The 19,067-nt window shown below is 39.8% G+C and overlaps 1 protein-coding gene across 1 annotated transcript in view; it reads left to right on the top strand.

Annotated features, from left to right (window-relative positions):
• LOC149067798 (ATP-binding cassette sub-family C member 4-like) overlaps positions 1–19,067 on the top strand; it is a 53,449-nt gene that overhangs the window by 26,309 nt on the left and 8,073 nt on the right. The window contains exons 15-23 of the mRNA XM_089252163.1: positions 765–968; positions 9,021–9,217; positions 10,828–11,135; positions 11,587–11,666; positions 11,775–11,925; positions 12,440–12,670; positions 13,292–13,395; positions 14,546–14,743; positions 14,872–15,027. Coding sequence (XP_089108289.1) covers positions 765–968; positions 9,021–9,217; positions 10,828–11,135; positions 11,587–11,666; positions 11,775–11,925; positions 12,440–12,670; positions 13,292–13,395; positions 14,546–14,743; positions 14,872–15,027 — 1,629 coding nt within the window. The remainder of the gene's footprint in view (positions 1–764; positions 969–9,020; positions 9,218–10,827; positions 11,136–11,586; positions 11,667–11,774; positions 11,926–12,439; positions 12,671–13,291; positions 13,396–14,545; positions 14,744–14,871; positions 15,028–19,067) is intronic.

Genomic DNA, 19,067 nt, shown 5'->3' with positions numbered 1-19,067 from the left:
GAAGTGGTATTGTTGAATGCACCTTTGCAACGTGCATCTGACGATACCATTGCTTTTGAAGTGCGTTGCGTACTTCTTGAGATATATGAGCGTTTAAATAATTTCGTCACGCAAATTTTTTGCGAATGCTTACAGTATCATCAGATGATTTAAGTCCTGTTTACATGTGTAAGGCCGGTATTACACTATAAAAGTTTGATAAAAGTCCTATTATAAAACTTGAAAAATGCAGCCAATAAGGTCAACGGTTACATTTTCTAGAATGTAAACCAATAACCTTATTGGTTAGATTTTTCAAGTTTTATGAAACAACTTTCATCAAACTTTTATAGTGTAATACCGGCCTAAGATTGGGGGGGGGGGTCGCTTTGGTGATTATTACTTGCATGGCAACTTTTTTCCCTCATGGGGGGAAAAAAGGAGGGACGAAGATCAGTCAAAAGTGTCTCATCCTTTTTGCTGAATAACGGTGGGTGACTCCAAGCTCCTTTCCCATAATCCTTTGTGCCGCGAAAATTGCTGTTAGCTCCTTCGTCGGCCGTCTTCAGCCGCCCACGTGACCAGTGACGACATCCGAAAACGTGGGGGGGGGGAATACCGGCATAAACTAAATGACACGTAAACGGGTTGTAGCGAAAATCCCTGTTACCTGGAACTTCCCGGGATATTTTATTGCACATGTAAACGGGGCTTTAAAGACGTATTCACGTCAAAAACTTAGCACGTTTTCTTCAACGGATCATCTTGCTATATCGATTTTGTAGGGTGAATGCGTGGCTTTCGGGACATACCAACAACTCGTGAATGAAGGAATCGATTTCGGATCATTGATGGAAGAAGGCGAAGAAGAAAGGCGACTGAGGCTAAGTACGAGCGCTGTTCGTACTGATGATTCGTTGCACGATACTCTGATGCCATTGTACGAGTCGCCTTCGCCAGTTAACTCCTCGCAACCTGATGAAGGTCAAGTGAGTTGTATATGTAGAACAGTTTTTCTATTGCTTAAAGTGCTATGCGATGTACAGTAAAACCTCGATAAGTCGTTACACTAATACAATGTCACTCCGGTTAAGTCGTCATTTTTCTTCGGTCCCGTCAAGCTTTCATAGATAACAAGGTTATTTATAGAGCCCAAAAGTTTAGGCACTAAAAATGAATTTGAAATAAAATTTGAAAAACACTAATTCTTTTGTTCTCAATGCTCAAAATCAATAGATTATGGACACTGAAATTCAGTAATAAACTTGAAAAATATGTTAAAATAGGCATTTATGACAGGAAAACTTCAAAAAAGAGGCATTTTTAGAGGCATATGGGATACGTGGACCATGCGGGAAAGAAAGTTAAAAGAAATAAAATTAGCTCACTTTTGACCACCAAGTGGCGCTGTTTCACCGCAGTTATCTTTTCCCCATGGTCCACGTAACGTATATGTTACCGCTAAATAGAAATAATTATTCTGCAGATTATCTAGGTATCAAATCAGTTAATATCTGCAGATTAGCTAGGTAATGTGCACATTAACGGCTTTCGAGCTTTAGCGGTAACATATATACCAAGTTTCAATGAAATACATTCCCCACAACGGACATTACATAAGGTAGTGTCAGTATAATCAATCTGAGCAATGTCAGTTGAGAATTGTACTGGAACTACTCCGACTTATGTAGCGCCCGTTGGGGTGGACGTATTTCACTGAAACTTGGTATACATTATACGTTATTTGGACCAAGTAAAAAATATAAATGCGATAAAAAGCGCCATTTTTTCACCTATTGGTCAAAAGTGAACTAATTTTTTTTACTTTAAATTTTCTTTTCCGCATGTTCAACATGGTTAATGGCATTTCCTATCGTATTTTCCTCATGAGCCGATAGATGCCTCAGGCAAGTCATTAAGTGGGCCCGAGTGGCGTGGTGGTAAGATGCTCGTCTATCACCGTGAAGGTAACTGTCACGGTCCCAGGTTCAAACCCGAGATAGGATATAGATAAGATATTTTCCCTAACGAGCTTGAGGTGACCACCGATAGATAGCACCTTCATTTCCAACCTATCTCATTAATGGCAGTAAATCTCAGTATACCGATATGACCAGAGATGACGTTTAGTGAAGTAGTCGTCAACTGGAAAAGACTTGAAGCGATAAAAGTCTGTATTCGCAAGACTGATCCCATTGCACAGAGAGGAGATAGTCATCCACTAGAAACGATTTTATCCGGTGACAGCAGCAGACGACCTACCAAATCCGAATAAATGGGATTATGCGCGTCTTGCTTTAGCTGCAGTAAGACTATTTACTTTTTATCGCTACCTGATCCGTTTTTCCCCTCCTTTGGTCAGTCTCTCTCTCCTTTCCTGCGTGATCATAGAAGCTGGAATTTTATAATTGCCGTTCATGGGTTGTGATGGTAAGTAGTAATCGATTGTGTAAATGTTATTATTCATTTATTCACAACACGAACGCCTTCTCCGAGTTAGTGTGACATGTCTCATTGAGTATGGACAGCTCCTCCAGATAAATTTCTCAAATTTTCAATGATTCTTCTACACCAGCGGTTCTCAACCTTTTTTGACTCGCGGAGCCCTTTTTAGTATTATAATTTCTATGGTGGAGTCCTGTTTGACTCGAGGAGCCCTTTTTCTATATAATTTTTATGGCGGACTCCTGTAGATCTCTTTTTATTTTATCTATCAAATTTGATGATTTTAGGTATTTTCCTCGAGCCCCAAGGAGCACCGCTGTTCTACATTATTAACGAACATACTCGTCTCCATGGAGTGCAGCCGCGTGTAAAGGGAACCCCATCTATGGCAGAGAGCGTCCACGCGAAGCTCATCTCACCAATAGTCGTTGGACATACTGCAAAAATTAAAGGGTAAAGTTCTAACTAGACAGGAATACCCGCTCCAACACAAGGATGGTGCGAGTTTAAGTGTAGGGAACAGCTGTTGTATGGTCCGCCACTTGGCGATTATTTGGCGCCACACATGTCTGATGGCCCGACGAAGAGTCGCCAAGGCCGTCAGACACTACGGACGCCGAAAAAAAAAACATCAGCGTGCAAAACATAATAGAAACCACCAAGCATAAAAATAGAAAAAAATATCAGTTAAAAAAAATTACACCTGGCCCATTTTTTTAATAATAAAAAGATCGGGGCATAAGGAATTCCGGGCATAAATATTCTATGCATTAAAACTAAAACCCGGACCCTTTTTTTTAAATAAACGGATCCGGGCATGTTGAATAAATAAATAAATATTCTATGCATTAAAATTAAAACCCGGACCCTTTTCTTTAAGTAAACGGATCCGGGCATGAAAAATTCTGTAGGTTCATTTTAAATAATAAACCGATAAAACAGAAGGCATAGCAATGGATGAATAACTAATAAATACAACGAAATAATAAAATGGCATGATACAACCTGAGCAGTAGATAACCCAAATAACTAGAGCTACAGAAGGGAGGAATAATAATGAGAGAGAGAGAGACGCGCTGGAAATGGAACAACGGCTGCTTAGAATTTTTTAAAAAACGCGGTGAACAAAAGAAAAATCCTATTTATTGAAGCCAGTGCCATCTAGTATCGCCCAACGAAACCGGAAAAGTGTTAAAAAAATACGGCAACCCAGAGAAGCATTACGACGGTCTTGGCGACTTATCGCGAGAAAAAAGTCGCCAAAGTCGTGGCGGACCATACTGCATCTGTTCCGATAGATATGTGTTTGCATGAATGTGTAGTGTATGTAAAAAGAACTGGTCAAAAGCCATGATCTGGCTTTAAGCAGGCAAATGTCATCACAGTTCACACAATCTGCAGCTAGCAACATATATTCGAAGAGGAATTTGGTGGTGGGGGGGGGGGAACATCAAATGGGAGTCGTGACGCAAAAACCGACCAAAGCCAAAGCCAAAGCCAAAGCCATAATTTGTCAGACGTGGTGCCTCGGTGCCATTATGGCACAATATAACCACTTCATCATTGTTCTGCCAATTGTAGTCACAGATGTGCAAATTTTGCCATGGTTGGTGTAAGGGGCGTTAGATTTATGCAGCTCTTAGGCTGCTGGGCGCCACCTGGTGGCGGTACAGAGGGTAGAAGAAGGGAGAAAAGAGAGAGCCAATTTTGCTAGGCTGTATCCTAAACGGATAAGGGTTGTTTGTGTATGACGTAAGAACGTTCTCTTATATTATTCTCCTGAGGGGAGGATAAGGGGGGATGAGACATGGGTCCCTTATCGAAAATGATGAATGTTTTCCACAACCAAGGGTGATGTTAAATGAGATGATTAAGTGATGGTATAAGGTGAAAAAGATATGATCTACGATTGTAGTTAATATTATTAATACAAAAAAAAAAAAAAAAAGAAAAAAAAAAAAAAAAAAGTGTATTTACAATCCCTGTATAGGGGGTCTAACCATCAAGAGAACGTTCTTAGGTCTAGGCAGTGCTCTAAATTCGGTGGCACTGTACGCTGAAATCGCTCTGAGGTGGTCGAAGTCCGAGCTCTCTAACCTTTCAAAAAAGCGCTTTGCGAGACTCTTGACGTATTCGCAGATCGTGAGGACTTTGATGTCAGATCGAATGTTATGGTTTCGTACGAACCAAGGGGCCTTCGTGACCTTCCTGAGGTATTTGTTTTGTTGTCGCTCGATCCTTATGAGGTTGGATCTCTTACGGTACATCCAGACAGGTGATGCATACAGAAGTGATGGACGGATTATCATTTTGTATAAAATTAGTTTATTCTCCATGGAAAGAGCAGACCTCGTGTTGAAGAGGCGTCTAATTAGAGCTTCTGATTTCTTAGCTCTATTTATGACGTCTTTGCAGTGTGTAGCGAAGGACAATTTTTTATCCAAAATCATTCCGAGGTATTTAGTAGAGTTAGACGGAGGTATGTCTATGTTGTTAATTGTTACGTGAGCGGGCGTGGGAAGGATGTTCCGACGAGAGACCCACATGAAAACTGATTTATTAGGATTCAGAACAACGCGGCTTCTTTGGCACCACGATTCAACCTCAGTTATAGTGCGCTGAAGATTATCAAGAGCTCGTTGGGGATCTTTTTCAACTTGGATAATACAAGAATCGTCGGCAAATAGTGCGGTCATTCCCCTTTGGGCTCTGGGGAAGTCGTTCATATGAAAGTTATGCAATTGCGGCCCAAGAACGCTTCCTTGAGCTATAGAAGCTGGTATTTGCCTAATTTCGGATTGTGAATCGTTGATCTGGACTCGAAAAGTTCGACCTTCCAGATAACTTTTCACGAATTTAATTATGCTGTACGGCATATCCATACAAATCAGCTTATGCAAAAGTCCATGATGCCAAATTTTGTCGAAACTTTTTTGGATGTCAAGAAAGACTATTGCAGCAGTATCCTTATTAATTAGGGCTTCTTGCAAATATTCCGTTACCCGGAGTAGTTGAGTGCAAGTAGAATGGCCTCTGCGGAAGCCGTGTTGTTCTGGACGGATTATCTCGTTGTCTTCTGAGAATTTGGCAATTCTTATGGCAATGATACGCTCAAATAGCTTGCCAAGAGAGCTAAGGAGTGAGATCGGGCGCCAATTTGTCGCCAACTGAAGGTCTTGGCCTGGTTTCGGGATTACCTTCACCACTGCCTTTTTCCAATAAAGCGGAAAGTATTGGAGCTCTAAAAGTTTGTTGAAGATGTTAGTCAGATGTTTGATCACATTGTCCGGAAGGGATTTAATCGCAAGATTATTGATGTTATCATAGCCAGGGGCAAAAACCGACTGTGTTTCAGCTTATTATTCATATAATTTTACTTCAAAAAGTTATCTAGCAGAGTTGAATCACATCAAAAACTGAAAAATATCAGTCATATAAATCATTAATTTCAATTAAGTATATTCATTCATTTTTAGTGCATGGAATTTCAGTGCACACTTCGGAGGAATGTGTTTTCTTAAAAATTAATAATAATTGAATGTACTCAGTATTGCTCAACAGATGGCAGGCATAAAAGTGAACTAGTATGATTTTTAGCGCCATCTCTTATTAATATTTTACTACAGAAATATAAAGATTTATGACTTAAATTCTATCCGAAATTATTTGCTCAGTGGATATCTTTAACCAAGACCACAGTAGGGAGGATTTTGGAGGTCTGTTCCCCCCCCCCTCAAAATGAAAGTTGTCCCCATCCGAACGAAATTTCTGGTTACCTCTCCAACCGTTGACTTGATGCATACTTCCAATTACAAAAAGACGTGTATAAATTACAAAAAGGTTTTCAAAGACGTTTCTCAAAATGCTATGAATTCCGCGCACAATTTCAAAAACTTCTGTCATCTCCTGTCCGCTCAGAATTGTTTTCCTTTCTCATTGTCACCCCATACTATTTCGTGCAGAACCGCATATTTACTGGAATGAAGAAGATGACGAAACACGTCACTTCTTAAGGTATCCGACTACGTTGAAAACGTCATTTTGGAAGAAAATATGGATTTTCATTTTTTTTATTTTTTATAAAAACCCCTATTTGTTGTGATTCCAAAATGGACCTTGTTTTGTTTATATGATACTTAGAATCAAAGTTACGTTCACTTTAGTGTTGCGTTTTTACATGCAAGTATTACGCGAATAAAGACTTTAAACGTGTTTTACGAAAAATGCTATTTTTGGCATTTTACTTGACTTTGTGACGTGATTTGTAAAAAATCTACTCGTTGCGTCATCACAAAATTTTAACATGATATTTTGCTATACATTGTTGAGGTTATGAATCAAAATATAAAGTCTATCACACACATATATTTTTTTGAATTAGTGTTTTATAGACGAAATGTAGGATGAAATTTCAAAAAATTCACACGGGCTTAAACATATTTTGGTGTAACTTATGAACATATCATGCAATCCTTTAGATTTTGGTTCATAACCTGCAACATTACTAGCTAAATGCACTATGGGAATCACAAAGCATTTCATTAATAAATTTTTTTGCAATCGTGTTTCGAATATCACATGAATTTTGCCTAAAATTTGACATAAAAACGACTTTTTCATAGAAAATATAATAGATGGACCAAAATTTGTCACTGTTTTCACCATTTCGAGACACTTTCTATCAAAAAATGTATTTAAAGTTCACCCCAGAACCATTTTAAAGAAAAGTAACAAGAAAGGTAGTCGGATACCTTAATACGACAGATACAGGAAACTGGCTAAATGAGGAGATATCGATGTTTCAGGAAAGGAAAGTCCCCGTGAGGGCAGAGATGAATTTTCCTTTCTTGAAACATCGATATCTCCTCACTTAGCCAGTTTCCCGTATCTGTCGAATGAAGAAGAGTCCGCAGAGGCTCGTTACTTTCGACAAAGTACTTCACAGACAGTCAGATCCCATAGCATCCTGCACTATCGTTGTGGTGGTCATAATGACGGACTCGCATTGCGAGGACCCGGGTTCAAACTCTACTGTCACCATAGAGGTGGTCGGCTGAAGTTGGTTTTCTGTGGTTCTCAACTTCGAGACGCTAATCTGAGCCGATCTTCCCCGTTAAAATGTCTCGCCACAGCACTACACGGCAGATGGCGTTACAGAGAAATAAACTTTACGGCAGATTCACACCACAGACACGCACCAATTCGTTAGAGAATCGACAGAGGAATATAGACGAGGTGTATGACTGGTTTAGTAGTATTATCCTACACTGCATTCATAACGATTTTATTGATTGGATTAGCTTTAAATTTTACTGGTGAATTTATTAATATTGTCCACTTTCGGAAACACTGGTCCAACGCCTAATTAATACGTCTATTACATTGATTTTTAATTAGGTTGCAATTTGAGCCAATTACTCCTAATCTACCAGCGATAACTCGCCAAATCGGCAAAACTCAGAAAAACAAAAATCAAGCACGATTCAAGAGCTAATATTAAATTAATTGGAATTCCCCTTGTGCTACTTAAAAATAAAAAATAAACATATTTGCAATTTAAGCATGTTATTTTCCCTCGATACATAAAATAAGTTGCGATTTTTTCAATAAAACAGCGATACGTCGCTACCATATAGCGATAACTCGCCAAACTTGGAACAGAAAGCGTGAGTTTTCAGAAATGTCTCAGGTTAATAATAAATTCGAGGTTAAACTAGCTCTGTTAGTCAGAAATTCTCTAGTTATGCATCAAAAAGGTACAAAATGGCGGATGCGCCGGCCTGCTATTTAAAGTGGCTATAGGTGAGATGACCTTCTTCAGTGACGTTATGAGCTTTGCGCGGAGGCCTTCTGCCATGAATGGTGTTGGTAAAGGTCAATTTCAATGGAAGACGTAAAATGCCCCTTGTCGTCAGACTCAATGTCGGGTGTTGTCTCCCGCTCGGCTTGTCGCGTGTTGTTACTTCCGGTGAACGATTACTCGTTGATAGATCAGCAAAAGTCACAGGGTTAGATCGGTGCAAGTATTAATGGAAAAATTGCTTCACAAAACGTGTCAGCCAGCTCTTTCCGTTACCAAAACTTTCAGAATGACAAGCATATTTGAGAGATTGTTAGCCTCTTTTTGTTGTTCCCATAATGGTGATTATATAAAATTTATGTAAAAAAAAAAGTATTATTTACCGTATTTTAACGTGTATAAGGAACCCTTGTGTATGAAGAACTCCCTTGTTTTGGGGCTTAAAACTTGGAAATTAAGTTTTCTTTCGAGATATTTTTTAAGAACATTTTTTTAATAAAATAAAAGATTTTTCTTATTCAAACAGCATAGAAAGCATCAACTTCCTCATCACTCTCATCCGATACATCACAACCAGCGGCATCATCTTGTTTATTATCATCATCAGAGTCAGTCTCATCGTAAATCGCAAGGAACTGAATAATTTGCTAATATTTATAATACTATCCATGTACAAGAACCCCCTCCCCACTCCTAACATTTGGAACCTAATCTTTGACAAAAAAGAGTTTCTTATACACGTAAAAATACGGTATACATTAGTCTATATAGTTCTTATCTGCATTTTTATTTTCAGCCTCAAAATAAACAACCAGACAACAATAAAGTCCCCAGAGTAGCGGATGAAGAGAAATCTCATGGCTCTATAAAATTACAAGTTTATAAAGATTATATCATGGCTGGAGCTGGTTCATTGCTACTTATTGTTCTGGTTGTCTCGTTTGTGGGCACGCAGGTTCTTTTCAATGGATGTGATTACTGGCTGACCAAATGGTAAGCAACAAAGACAAAAGAGCATCGCAATCCCAAAGCTAAAAGTAAATGCGCTAATCTTAGAAATGAATAATTAATAGATAATAACAAAAACGGATAATTAATCTTTTAAAATGATTAGTCATTAATCGTAATCTTGTGAATTTCAGTCTCCATCAGCAAATCTCTTTGATAGTGTGAAGGCATTTTCCTCTTTCTTTTAATATCCAGATTCTTTAAACTTAACTCTCAACCTTTGTTGTTTATGTAATGCTCCTCGTCAGTAATACACTCAGTGGCCAAAAAATTAGGAACATCCTCCCCCCCCCCCCCCACAATTAAAACTTTGACTCGCCCGTGCAGCACGTGCGCTGCCATAATAAACCGAATTTGCTTATAAAAACCTTTCTCCCGGTCAGAAGCACCAGTTAACGTTGAAGTTTACCTGTTCATGAGGAAAACAATCGATTTGAGTGACTTTGAGCGCTGCATGATTGTGGGCACCAGAAGGGGCGGTTTCACTTCCCCCGAAGCCGCTAGCCTTTTTTCATACGTACAGCAGTATCTCGAGTCTTCAAAGAATGGCAGCTAAGCCAAAAAACATCGAGCGGAGAGTGAAATAGTGGGCTGAAATTACTTGTCAGCGAAAAAGATGCCAGGCGACCAACACGCATTATGTGCAGCAACAGAAGAGCTACAACGCAACAACTCAGGATCATGATTTAGCATATCCATACGCTCTACAAGACGGATCTTGAAACGAATTGGTTTTAACAGACGGTGACCAACAAGAGTCCCTTTGATTTCGCTGCAAAACCGAAGAAAACAGCTTTTGTGGACTAGAGAACGCCGAAACTGGAACACTTGATGAACGGAAGACGGTTGCCTGGTCTGACGAGTCAAGATATATTCTCCATGACGTTGATGCTAGGATCCGTGTGTGGCACAACACTAGATACACGCTTAGACTGTTAGGTACTTACACTTCCGGCACAACTCACTAGGTAGTAAATTGGCCATAGATGGCGATAGACCCGAGTTGTGCTCGGTTCGGAAAAAAAGAAAGAAAGAAGGTGCCTTATTTCCATTGTAAACACCCGTCAATGCCAGCGCCTACTTCAACATCGTTGCTGACTACGTGCATCTGTTTATGGCCATAATGTTTCCTGATGATGATGATGGATGATGGCTATTTCCAGCAGGATAATGCAACCCCCCCCCCCCCCCGCTGACCATGGGATGAAATTATATCAGATTAGTTTGAGGAACATGATTCAGAGTTTCAATTGCTTCAATGCCCCCCCCCCCTCCCACCTCAGTCACCCGATCTCAACCCAATTGAGCATTTGTGGGATGGCGTTGAAAGGTCTGTTAAAAGCTCCGAAACATCAGCTTCTAATCTGAGGGAATTAAGAGCTGCCATTTTGTTAGCATGGTCTAATATTCCTCCTCAACGGTTTCAGCAACTTGCAGAATCCGTTCCTAGAAGAATCCGCTGTCATCAAAGCCAGAGGAGGTCCCACTCGATATTAGTGCTGAGTAGCAGGGTGTTCCTAATTTTTTGGTCACTGGGTGTATAACTCCGTTCATGTTGATTTGACGTGTTTTTTCTATGTCTCGAATGCATTCAGGATTGAGGAGGAGCAATTATCATTCTATGCACGGTCCTGCTACAAGACGTTCAACCAGCGTAACGAAACTCGCAAGGTTTGCTTGGACATCACCAAGAACTACACCGTGTCCGAAGACGAGTTTGCTGTTCCTCTCCAATTCAACATTGCGATCTACGCTATGTTTGTTTGTGGTGTGTTCATGCTATCTCTTGTGAGGACATCTGCCTACTTCATGATGTGCACGCAGGCTTCTATTAACCTACATTACAAGATGTTCAGGAGCGTCTTACGTGCTCCTATCTCATTTTTCGACAACAATCCAGTCGGTAAGCTATCGTTCATGGTAATGCTTTGAACCCCCCCCCCCCACCCCATTTTTCAACGTTGTGTGATGGTACTTTTACTACTTGAACTTGGGGCTTCCTTTTCTTATTCATAATCCGGGCTGTTGCCATTGAAAGTGATTTACTGTCGCTTTACCATGAAGAGGTCAAATATAAATTCACTTCTACGAATCTGTCAAGTGTCTGAATAATCAAGAAGACAGGTCTACTGTCCACTTTTCCACTCCTAACAACACATTTTCTGTTGTCTTTCAAGCACTAGTTGATTACTGTCATAGACCTCTTGCTACGCTTTCCCATCCCATGAGAAGTCACTCTTTACTTCCTTTGAAACAAGGATCGTGCCTTTTAGACATCACGTTCTTAGCATGTTCTGTTTCATTTTACAGCGATTGTTATCCTAAAAGCTGTTTTCAATTGAATCAATTTTCAGGTAGAGTTCTGAATCGATTCTCGAAAGATTCTGGTATTGTTGACGAATTATTACCGCAAACTGGTCTGGATACTGCTGTGGTGAGTGAGTATCATATTTGTTTCAAACAGGAGAAAAGAAAGATTCCTTATAAAAGGAAGGTGTTTGTGTAGCTAAGAATCTTGATATTTTTTTCTATCTCGCTTCAGATAGTCCTCGCCAATTTCGGAATAATAGTGATAGTCACCACTGTAGAACCATGGCTTGTACTTCCGACTATTGCTATATGCGTGGTGTTCACATTATTGAGGAATTTCTACATTCCTACTGCTCGGGATGTGAAGCGATTCGAAGGAATAAGTGAGTTACTTTTGTTATTATTATTTCCGTGTACGTGTTGTGTACAAGGATGACGTCACTCTCCGCTACCATACGAAGGTTTTTAACAACTAGCTGTTGCGAAGATATATTTCGGAAAGAGAGAAAATTCAACTGCCCCTGCGGGGAATCGAACCCGCGTCCTTTCACTTTCCGGGTGAACGCACTAGACTACAGAGGCACAGAATCTCTCAATCTTTCCTTGGAGCTCGTGTACACTGAAAGGGACCGTACATGGACGGCCGGGTCAGACTCAGGCCAAGCTCACAACTGCGTTGCCACCAGATGGCGACTTTGTATAAGTCGTCGCCATCTCGTCGCCAAGTCTTATGTATACGTCGTGGGTTCGATTCTCCGCAGGGGCAGTTGAGTTTTCTTCTTTCCGAAATATATCTTCGCAACAGCCAGTTGTTAAAAACCTTCGTATGTGTTGTGTGCCGCCATTTTTGGCTCTAAACTTCACCATTATTCATAATATTTTTTTTTTTCTTTCAAGCCAAGAGCCCCGTGATCTCGCACTTGAACACCTCACTGTGTGGTTTGACAACGATCCGAGCATTTAAGGCTCAAAAGATGTTTGAAACCGCTTTCGATTTTTACCAAGACAAACACACGTCAACGTGGTTCATGTTCATATCGGTGACCAGGTGGCTTGCAATCAATCTGGAATGGCTTTGTGTCTTCTTCATTTCCGTCGTAACAATCACTATGGTTATTCTGTCACGTGGTAATTAATTACGTAATCTCATTATTGGATGTGTAAAAATAACTTGGTTTCTATAGGAAAGTGAAAAATATAGAATATTGAATTTTTTCATTTGAAAAATCATTCACCCAAGAATCTTCTCCGTATGGAAGCTGTGGATTTCTCCCTCGAAGTACATTGAAGCCTCAATTACCCGAGGAGGATCAACCACTATATAAATAGTGTTGATGCCTCGTAAACATTTCTCTGAGGAATTTCTAACGAATTGGCCTATACAGAAACGCGTCGTGTGTGTATGTGTGGTAGTAATGCATTTATGCTGTTATTAGAGTTATGCGCGTTTCGTGTTCTACTTGTGTGTGCTGCATCAATGTCAACAACCTACCATGTCACCCTCGACAAATGTTGGCAACGCCCCTAGCAGCTGTGACGCCCGCCTTGAAAGACATTGCAGAATGGGGTAAAACAAATACTGTAGTTACTATTACAGAAGGTCGTGGTTTAAAAAATGTGATAATTTAGATTCCTTCTACAAAAAACAACCGAGACACGGATAATGTTATAAAGTTTTGTTATAAAGAATTTTTGAATTTTGAACCTTAAAAAATTCATCCCTGTTAATGCGTTTCTGTTTTCTCAAAGATCCCTCGTTTGCTGCTAAAGCTGGATTAGCAATCGCATCTGCGTTGCAGCTGAGTGAAAGTTTCCAGTATGGTGTGCGCCAGTCCACGGAAATTGAGAGCCAGGTAAGTTCAATTTTAAAATAATTTCTACCGCTTATATCAGGAATGTTTTATTCATGTGGATTTCTCAGGGTCCCCCCCCCCCCCCCCACGAAATGGTTTTCTTCTTGCAATAGGGGATAGAAAACCTTGAAAGGTTCGACATATGGATAAACTTGAATTCTTTTTGTAATTTTTTGTATCAGTTGATTGACTGTCTTCTTTGATGAGTGTTGAACTTTTTCATTGACCTTAATTGAATTTATTAAGATAATCTTTGAATTAGCGTGTGGCGGTACGCTAATTCTGTCATTGCTAGCCGACGTCATCGCTTCGGGGATGTTCTGCTTGTAGTGACGTACAAGGAGTTGCTGCCAACCTTCGTCACAACCGATCCACGGTTGTTGCATGGATTGTCATTTGCATATTCTCGGAGATGTGTGCTGTGTATAAAAGGACTGAGCTATGTTAGGTCGTCGCTGCTTTACTCCGTTCACTCGCTGGTTGTAACCGTTAATTCTCAAAAATGTAAATTTATATTCTGTCTGCTCACAGCTCTTGGTGCTGTGTAGCATATCTTAACTTCTAACGAAATTATGTTTAATTGTTAATTGTTGCAATAAACCTGTTATTTGTTACCGCTGTGTCATCCGTCTTTCCGTGGGTGCCTTAATCCGTTGAGAGATGAATACGCTTAATCCTGTCTGACATTGTCTATGAGGATCCTATTTTTGGAAGCACCTCTACTTGAGTTATCTGGGGACCCCAGCGATAACCGAGAAAAGCGCGTGTATAACAATGATTAAAAATTTAGCATCTCTGCTCACAAGTACAATTACCAAACAACTGGTGCCTTTGCTAATTGATGGTGAGCATTTGTGTCGTCTTAAAAGCGAATCATGTACAGTACACAGAGTTGTAATCACAGAAAAATATTAAGGGATTTTCACCTCAAATGTATTCCGAAGCCGTTAATAACTTTCTGAATTCAGCACATCCCCAAGCATTTTCTTTGACGTATGGGCAGTATACGGAATGTGAGGATCAAAGCTTGTCTGGATCTTGACTTTGCATTGCATGTTATTTGGCGGTTGCCCATGAACTGCCGATTATGCATCAATGACTAGTCATTTCATAAACCTAAAAATTATCAAGTTTTTTTCCTTGATCCTAGATGACCTCGGTAGAGCGTGTGATTGAATACGGTAACCTGAAACCCGAAGCAGATTTGGACAGCAAGCCAAACAAGAAACCACCGGCAGAATGGCCACGTGATGGCGATATCACTTTCAACGACGTATCTCTGCAGTATAGTGAAGATGATCCCCCGGTGCTAAAAAACTTGAGCTTCAAGATTTTCTCGAAAGAAAAAGTAAATTTTGTGGTGATTATATATGTATATGTCCTGTAATTGATATATTAACCGACTGTAACTATTGCAGATGAGTAATAATTAAAATACATTAATTATACATTGAATAATTAAATACATTTTGGCAGATTGGAATTGTTGGTCGCACAGGTGCGGGAAAAAGCTCCATGATCTCCGTTCTGTTTCGCCTGACAGAACCTCATGGACTCGTAGAAATAGATACGGTCAAAGTCAACGAGATTGGTCTTCATGATTTAAGAAAGAAGATATCCATCATACCTCAGGTAAGCCATGTTATGGTCTTCTGCTTTACGCTGTTGCTGGATGCCGCCAACCAGCTAATACTATCAACCTATATGCTATCAATTCAAATCAACTGCCAACTTTTGGCCACTGTGGTGGTCGAGTGGTTATAGTTACGGACTCGCGATGCGAGGATCCGGGTTCGAACCCCACAGTGGTGGTCGGCTGAAGTTGGTTTTCTGTGGTTCCCAACTTCAAGGCGCGAATGCGAGCCGATCTCCCCGTTAAAAAGTCTCGCCACGGAGAGCAACAGGCCTACAACGTTACAAATATTCGATCATTACACTTCACTCACAATTTGAAGTATAGATGGCAGCACTGAAATATCATACACGACACTAGCTACACACTCAGACTGTTAGGTGCACTCACTTTGTTCCAGACTCTGCCACGAAGCTGGGCTGGAAGAGATCTCGGCAACGGGATAAGTCCGGTGGCAGAGACCCTGGCGTTCATTCATTCATGCCAAGTTCAGGTCTAAATGGCTCAAGAAAGAAAGCATAAAATTACTGTCTAATGACCAAGCGACTCGATTAACTTCTTCGACAAATCCGTTTTAAAGCTGCTGGGAATGTTATGTGTAGGCTTTGTTATTGTCTGCGCGCCATTGAGGAAAGACTGCTCTATAATTGTCCTAGGTGTACCCTTCATGTCTGCAGGTTCTGCCATTTGTTCCCCGAGCTCGGAAATCACAAATCTTTCTTACCGGAATGTGATTGATTGTATAAAATATTTATCTTGCGGGCTTAGTTGCTCTCTGTGTACGGTACATGAAATGTTATAGAAAATCTTTGACAAATTTGAGTAAAAATTTCTCCAATTTATCAATGTATTTTTCTATTGCGGCAAATCGACTGAAAATAAAGAGATAAATTTAACATGAAAATATATATCGTGCATGTTGGTAATCGTAAACAGCTACAAAATACATCTATTTAAATACCAGAACTTCGAAAGAGAGAAAAGGAATTACATTTTGTTATTGGTCCTAATAATTTTAACAACATGTTTCTGCTGCAATATTTAATTGATTTATTATGTACTAAAATTTTAAGAGTCGGCGGATATAGTGTAATGCATTGCATTAGCAAAGAAAAATGAAAAGATTCAAATCATTTTCGGACGAGGAGTGACAAAAAGAATCATTTAATCAACGTGGCTGAATTCGAAACTTAGAACAACATCCGACGGCTGAATTGGTGCAGGTGATAGTGCATTAGACTGTGCCCGAGTGGTATGCTAGTAAGATGCTCGTCTACCATCGTGAAGGTTGTTGTTAGGGTCCCGGGTTCGAACCCAAGGGAGGATATCGATTAAGTTATTTTCCCTAACGAACTCGAGGCGACCACCGATAGATAACGCCTTCACTTCCAACCCATCTCACTAATGGCAGTAAATTGCGATATTGCCAGAGTTGGTGTTTGGTGAAGTAGTAGTGTATTAGACTATGAACCTGTTGACTAAGACTGCTCATTACCTAAAGCATATAATTCTAGTTAAGCCTACAAGTAAAAATTTTGCGTTTTTGGAAATGTACTACCTTCATCGCTCGCTACCATTTTAGCTACGGAATTTTCATTTTTTTTCCCTTACGCGAATCAAAGTAAACAATGTTTGCGTGACAACCAGCGTGTTAATTATGGTGACCATTCGTCCCGTATTGCCTGGGATAGTCCCGTTGTGTTTCTGTTCTTGCGGCCGTCCAAAAATGGCGGCTTTTCCAAAAACGTGACCGAAATTATTTTTTAACTCATCAATTATATTTTATCGTTGCAAATATTAATGAGAATATTGATCACACATATTAAATATGGTGAACATTTTGTTTTCTTAGAATTTATTGTAATCTACTGCAATTTGCAGTTGTGCTTCATTTCCCATTGGCGACCTTTCCGTGATTTTAGCAGTGGGTATTCCGCAACTTTGCTTACTTTAGGCATCATTTTCGGGGATAATTGGCGATGATGTCCCGTATTTTCCCGTATTTTAATTCCCAATTTCCCGTATTTCTCTCAAAAAAATATGGTCAGCCTAGCGTTAATTGAAGTCAAAGATCGAAATCATTTTTCTACTCATAAATTATGGTATGATAATAACCTCTCACATTTGTCTTCGTGAACGTTTCATTCCGTGGAATTCAATTCAATCTACTGCAATTTGCAACAACGCTTCATCTCTCACCATTGTGATTTTTCCGTAATTTCAGCAATATTTGCTATTTTTTTTTTTCCTTTTCTCGATAATTCACGATGTCCCGTATTTGGAATCTCAATTTTTCGTATTTCTCTCGAAGAGATGTGGTCAGTCTATCGGTAATGAAGCCTCGGGACTGAAAACACAACAGATCGTTCGATATGTGAGTTGGGTGACCATACGTCCCTTTTTTTGCAGGGATGGTGCCGGTTTTTCTGGTTCTTTTTGGCTGTTCCGACTTTTTTCAAAAATGGCCCGGTTTTCCACGTATTTTTAAAGAAGCCAACCTGACTTTTCATTCTTCAAATTAACGATTAAAATTATTTTTACAACTCAGAAATTACATTAGAATAATTACCACTGCAAACAAGAATCACACATTTATCTTCATTATTATTATTTTTTTTTTTTGAATTCACTAAAATTTGAAATGGCTCTTCATTTCCGTGATTGGTGACTTTTTGTGATTTTAGCATGAGTTAGTGACTTTGTATACTTTTGGCATCATTTTTTATTATAATTGGCACTGTCCCGTGTTTTTCCGTATTTCGGAGTTCAATTGCCCGCATTTTTCTCGAGCAAATATGGTCAGCCTAGATATAAGGCTTTTTGGATCACGTGATATTTTCCTCTTTGTTTGAGGGATATACAAACCGTATCCAAGGCAACCAAGTTCAAATTATCTATCTGCCTGTTCAATTATCTGAATTGCTGCGGAGTTATTTCGATGTAATTTATGTGGGCCATTATGATTATTTAAAAAACTTAACCTATCTGAACTAATGCAGTTGAATATTAAAAGGCAATAAGGGACCGTGAACACAGGGCCGTCATTTCAACTTTTTCCGGGGGGGGGCAAAGGGGGCAAAGAACATGTACTCAATGTATATTAGTGTGTTTTCAGAAGCCAGGGGCTCCCGACCCCCCAAATGACGGTCCTGGACGTGAACTTTTCATACTCAATAAGATATAAATAAGAAGTTAATGTCAATGCATGGATATCCAACTCAAAAGTTTAGGTCCGGCTAATTATTTTGTATTTAATTTTCTGGGCTTCGTATCTCTAAGCGAACTCAATATTTCAAAAATCAAAAATTCAATTGTTAAAATTATTGATACGACGGAAATCCCCACTGAGTTCCCGCATTTCTACAGTAAACTCCGCAATTTTAACATTGATTTCTTTGGGGATCATCCTGTGCCTGTCCCTTAAAGTGATGCTGCTGATGATGATTATGGCGTGTATTCAAAAACCCTTATTACGATAGTGAGAATTATCGTAAACCACGTGATTGGCTCGATAGGGCTCTTCAATGGAATAGCGGTGCATTTGCGAAACATGCAGCCCGCAGGCCCTCACGACGCAATTCCTGTCTAGGTTCATTACTAGAAGTGTTACTTGCACATTAACATAAAATGGAACTACTTGTTCCAAAAACTTAAGACTTCCCACTCTACTCTTTAATTTTAAATTCTTTATGTGATTCCGTCGTATACTTGACTGAACGATTTGCTACACCTTGACCAGAGACGTTACGTTGTGGTGTAGCAGTAGTAGGTAGGGGCTCGGGGATCCATGATGCAGCCACCTCGTTGGGCAATTTGCCTGTTGTGGCGTTGTATTTGTATTTGTATATCAAAATCTCCATCACCGAAAACACGGCAGGGGTTTTAGATACTCCCTGGCAGTGCATCGGTGCCAGCCCACGTATATAGCTTTACGCTCCGTCAGAACCTTAAACACACTAGGTCCTACCTCCAAGATTCAGTTCTTTCTGCCTCTACGGGTTGTGACACCACCTACAAAACAAGGTCTCCGCACGAAGCT

Source organism: Pholcus phalangioides, unplaced genomic scaffold (genome assembly GCF_987345545.1).
Source record: "Pholcus phalangioides strain wild (caught in Gottingen) unplaced genomic scaffold, Ppha-v1.0 ptg000028l_1, whole genome shotgun sequence".
Classification (NCBI taxonomy): Eukaryota; Metazoa; Arthropoda; class Arachnida; order Araneae; family Pholcidae; genus Pholcus; species Pholcus phalangioides.
This window is presented reverse-complemented; position numbering and strand designations above follow the sequence as displayed.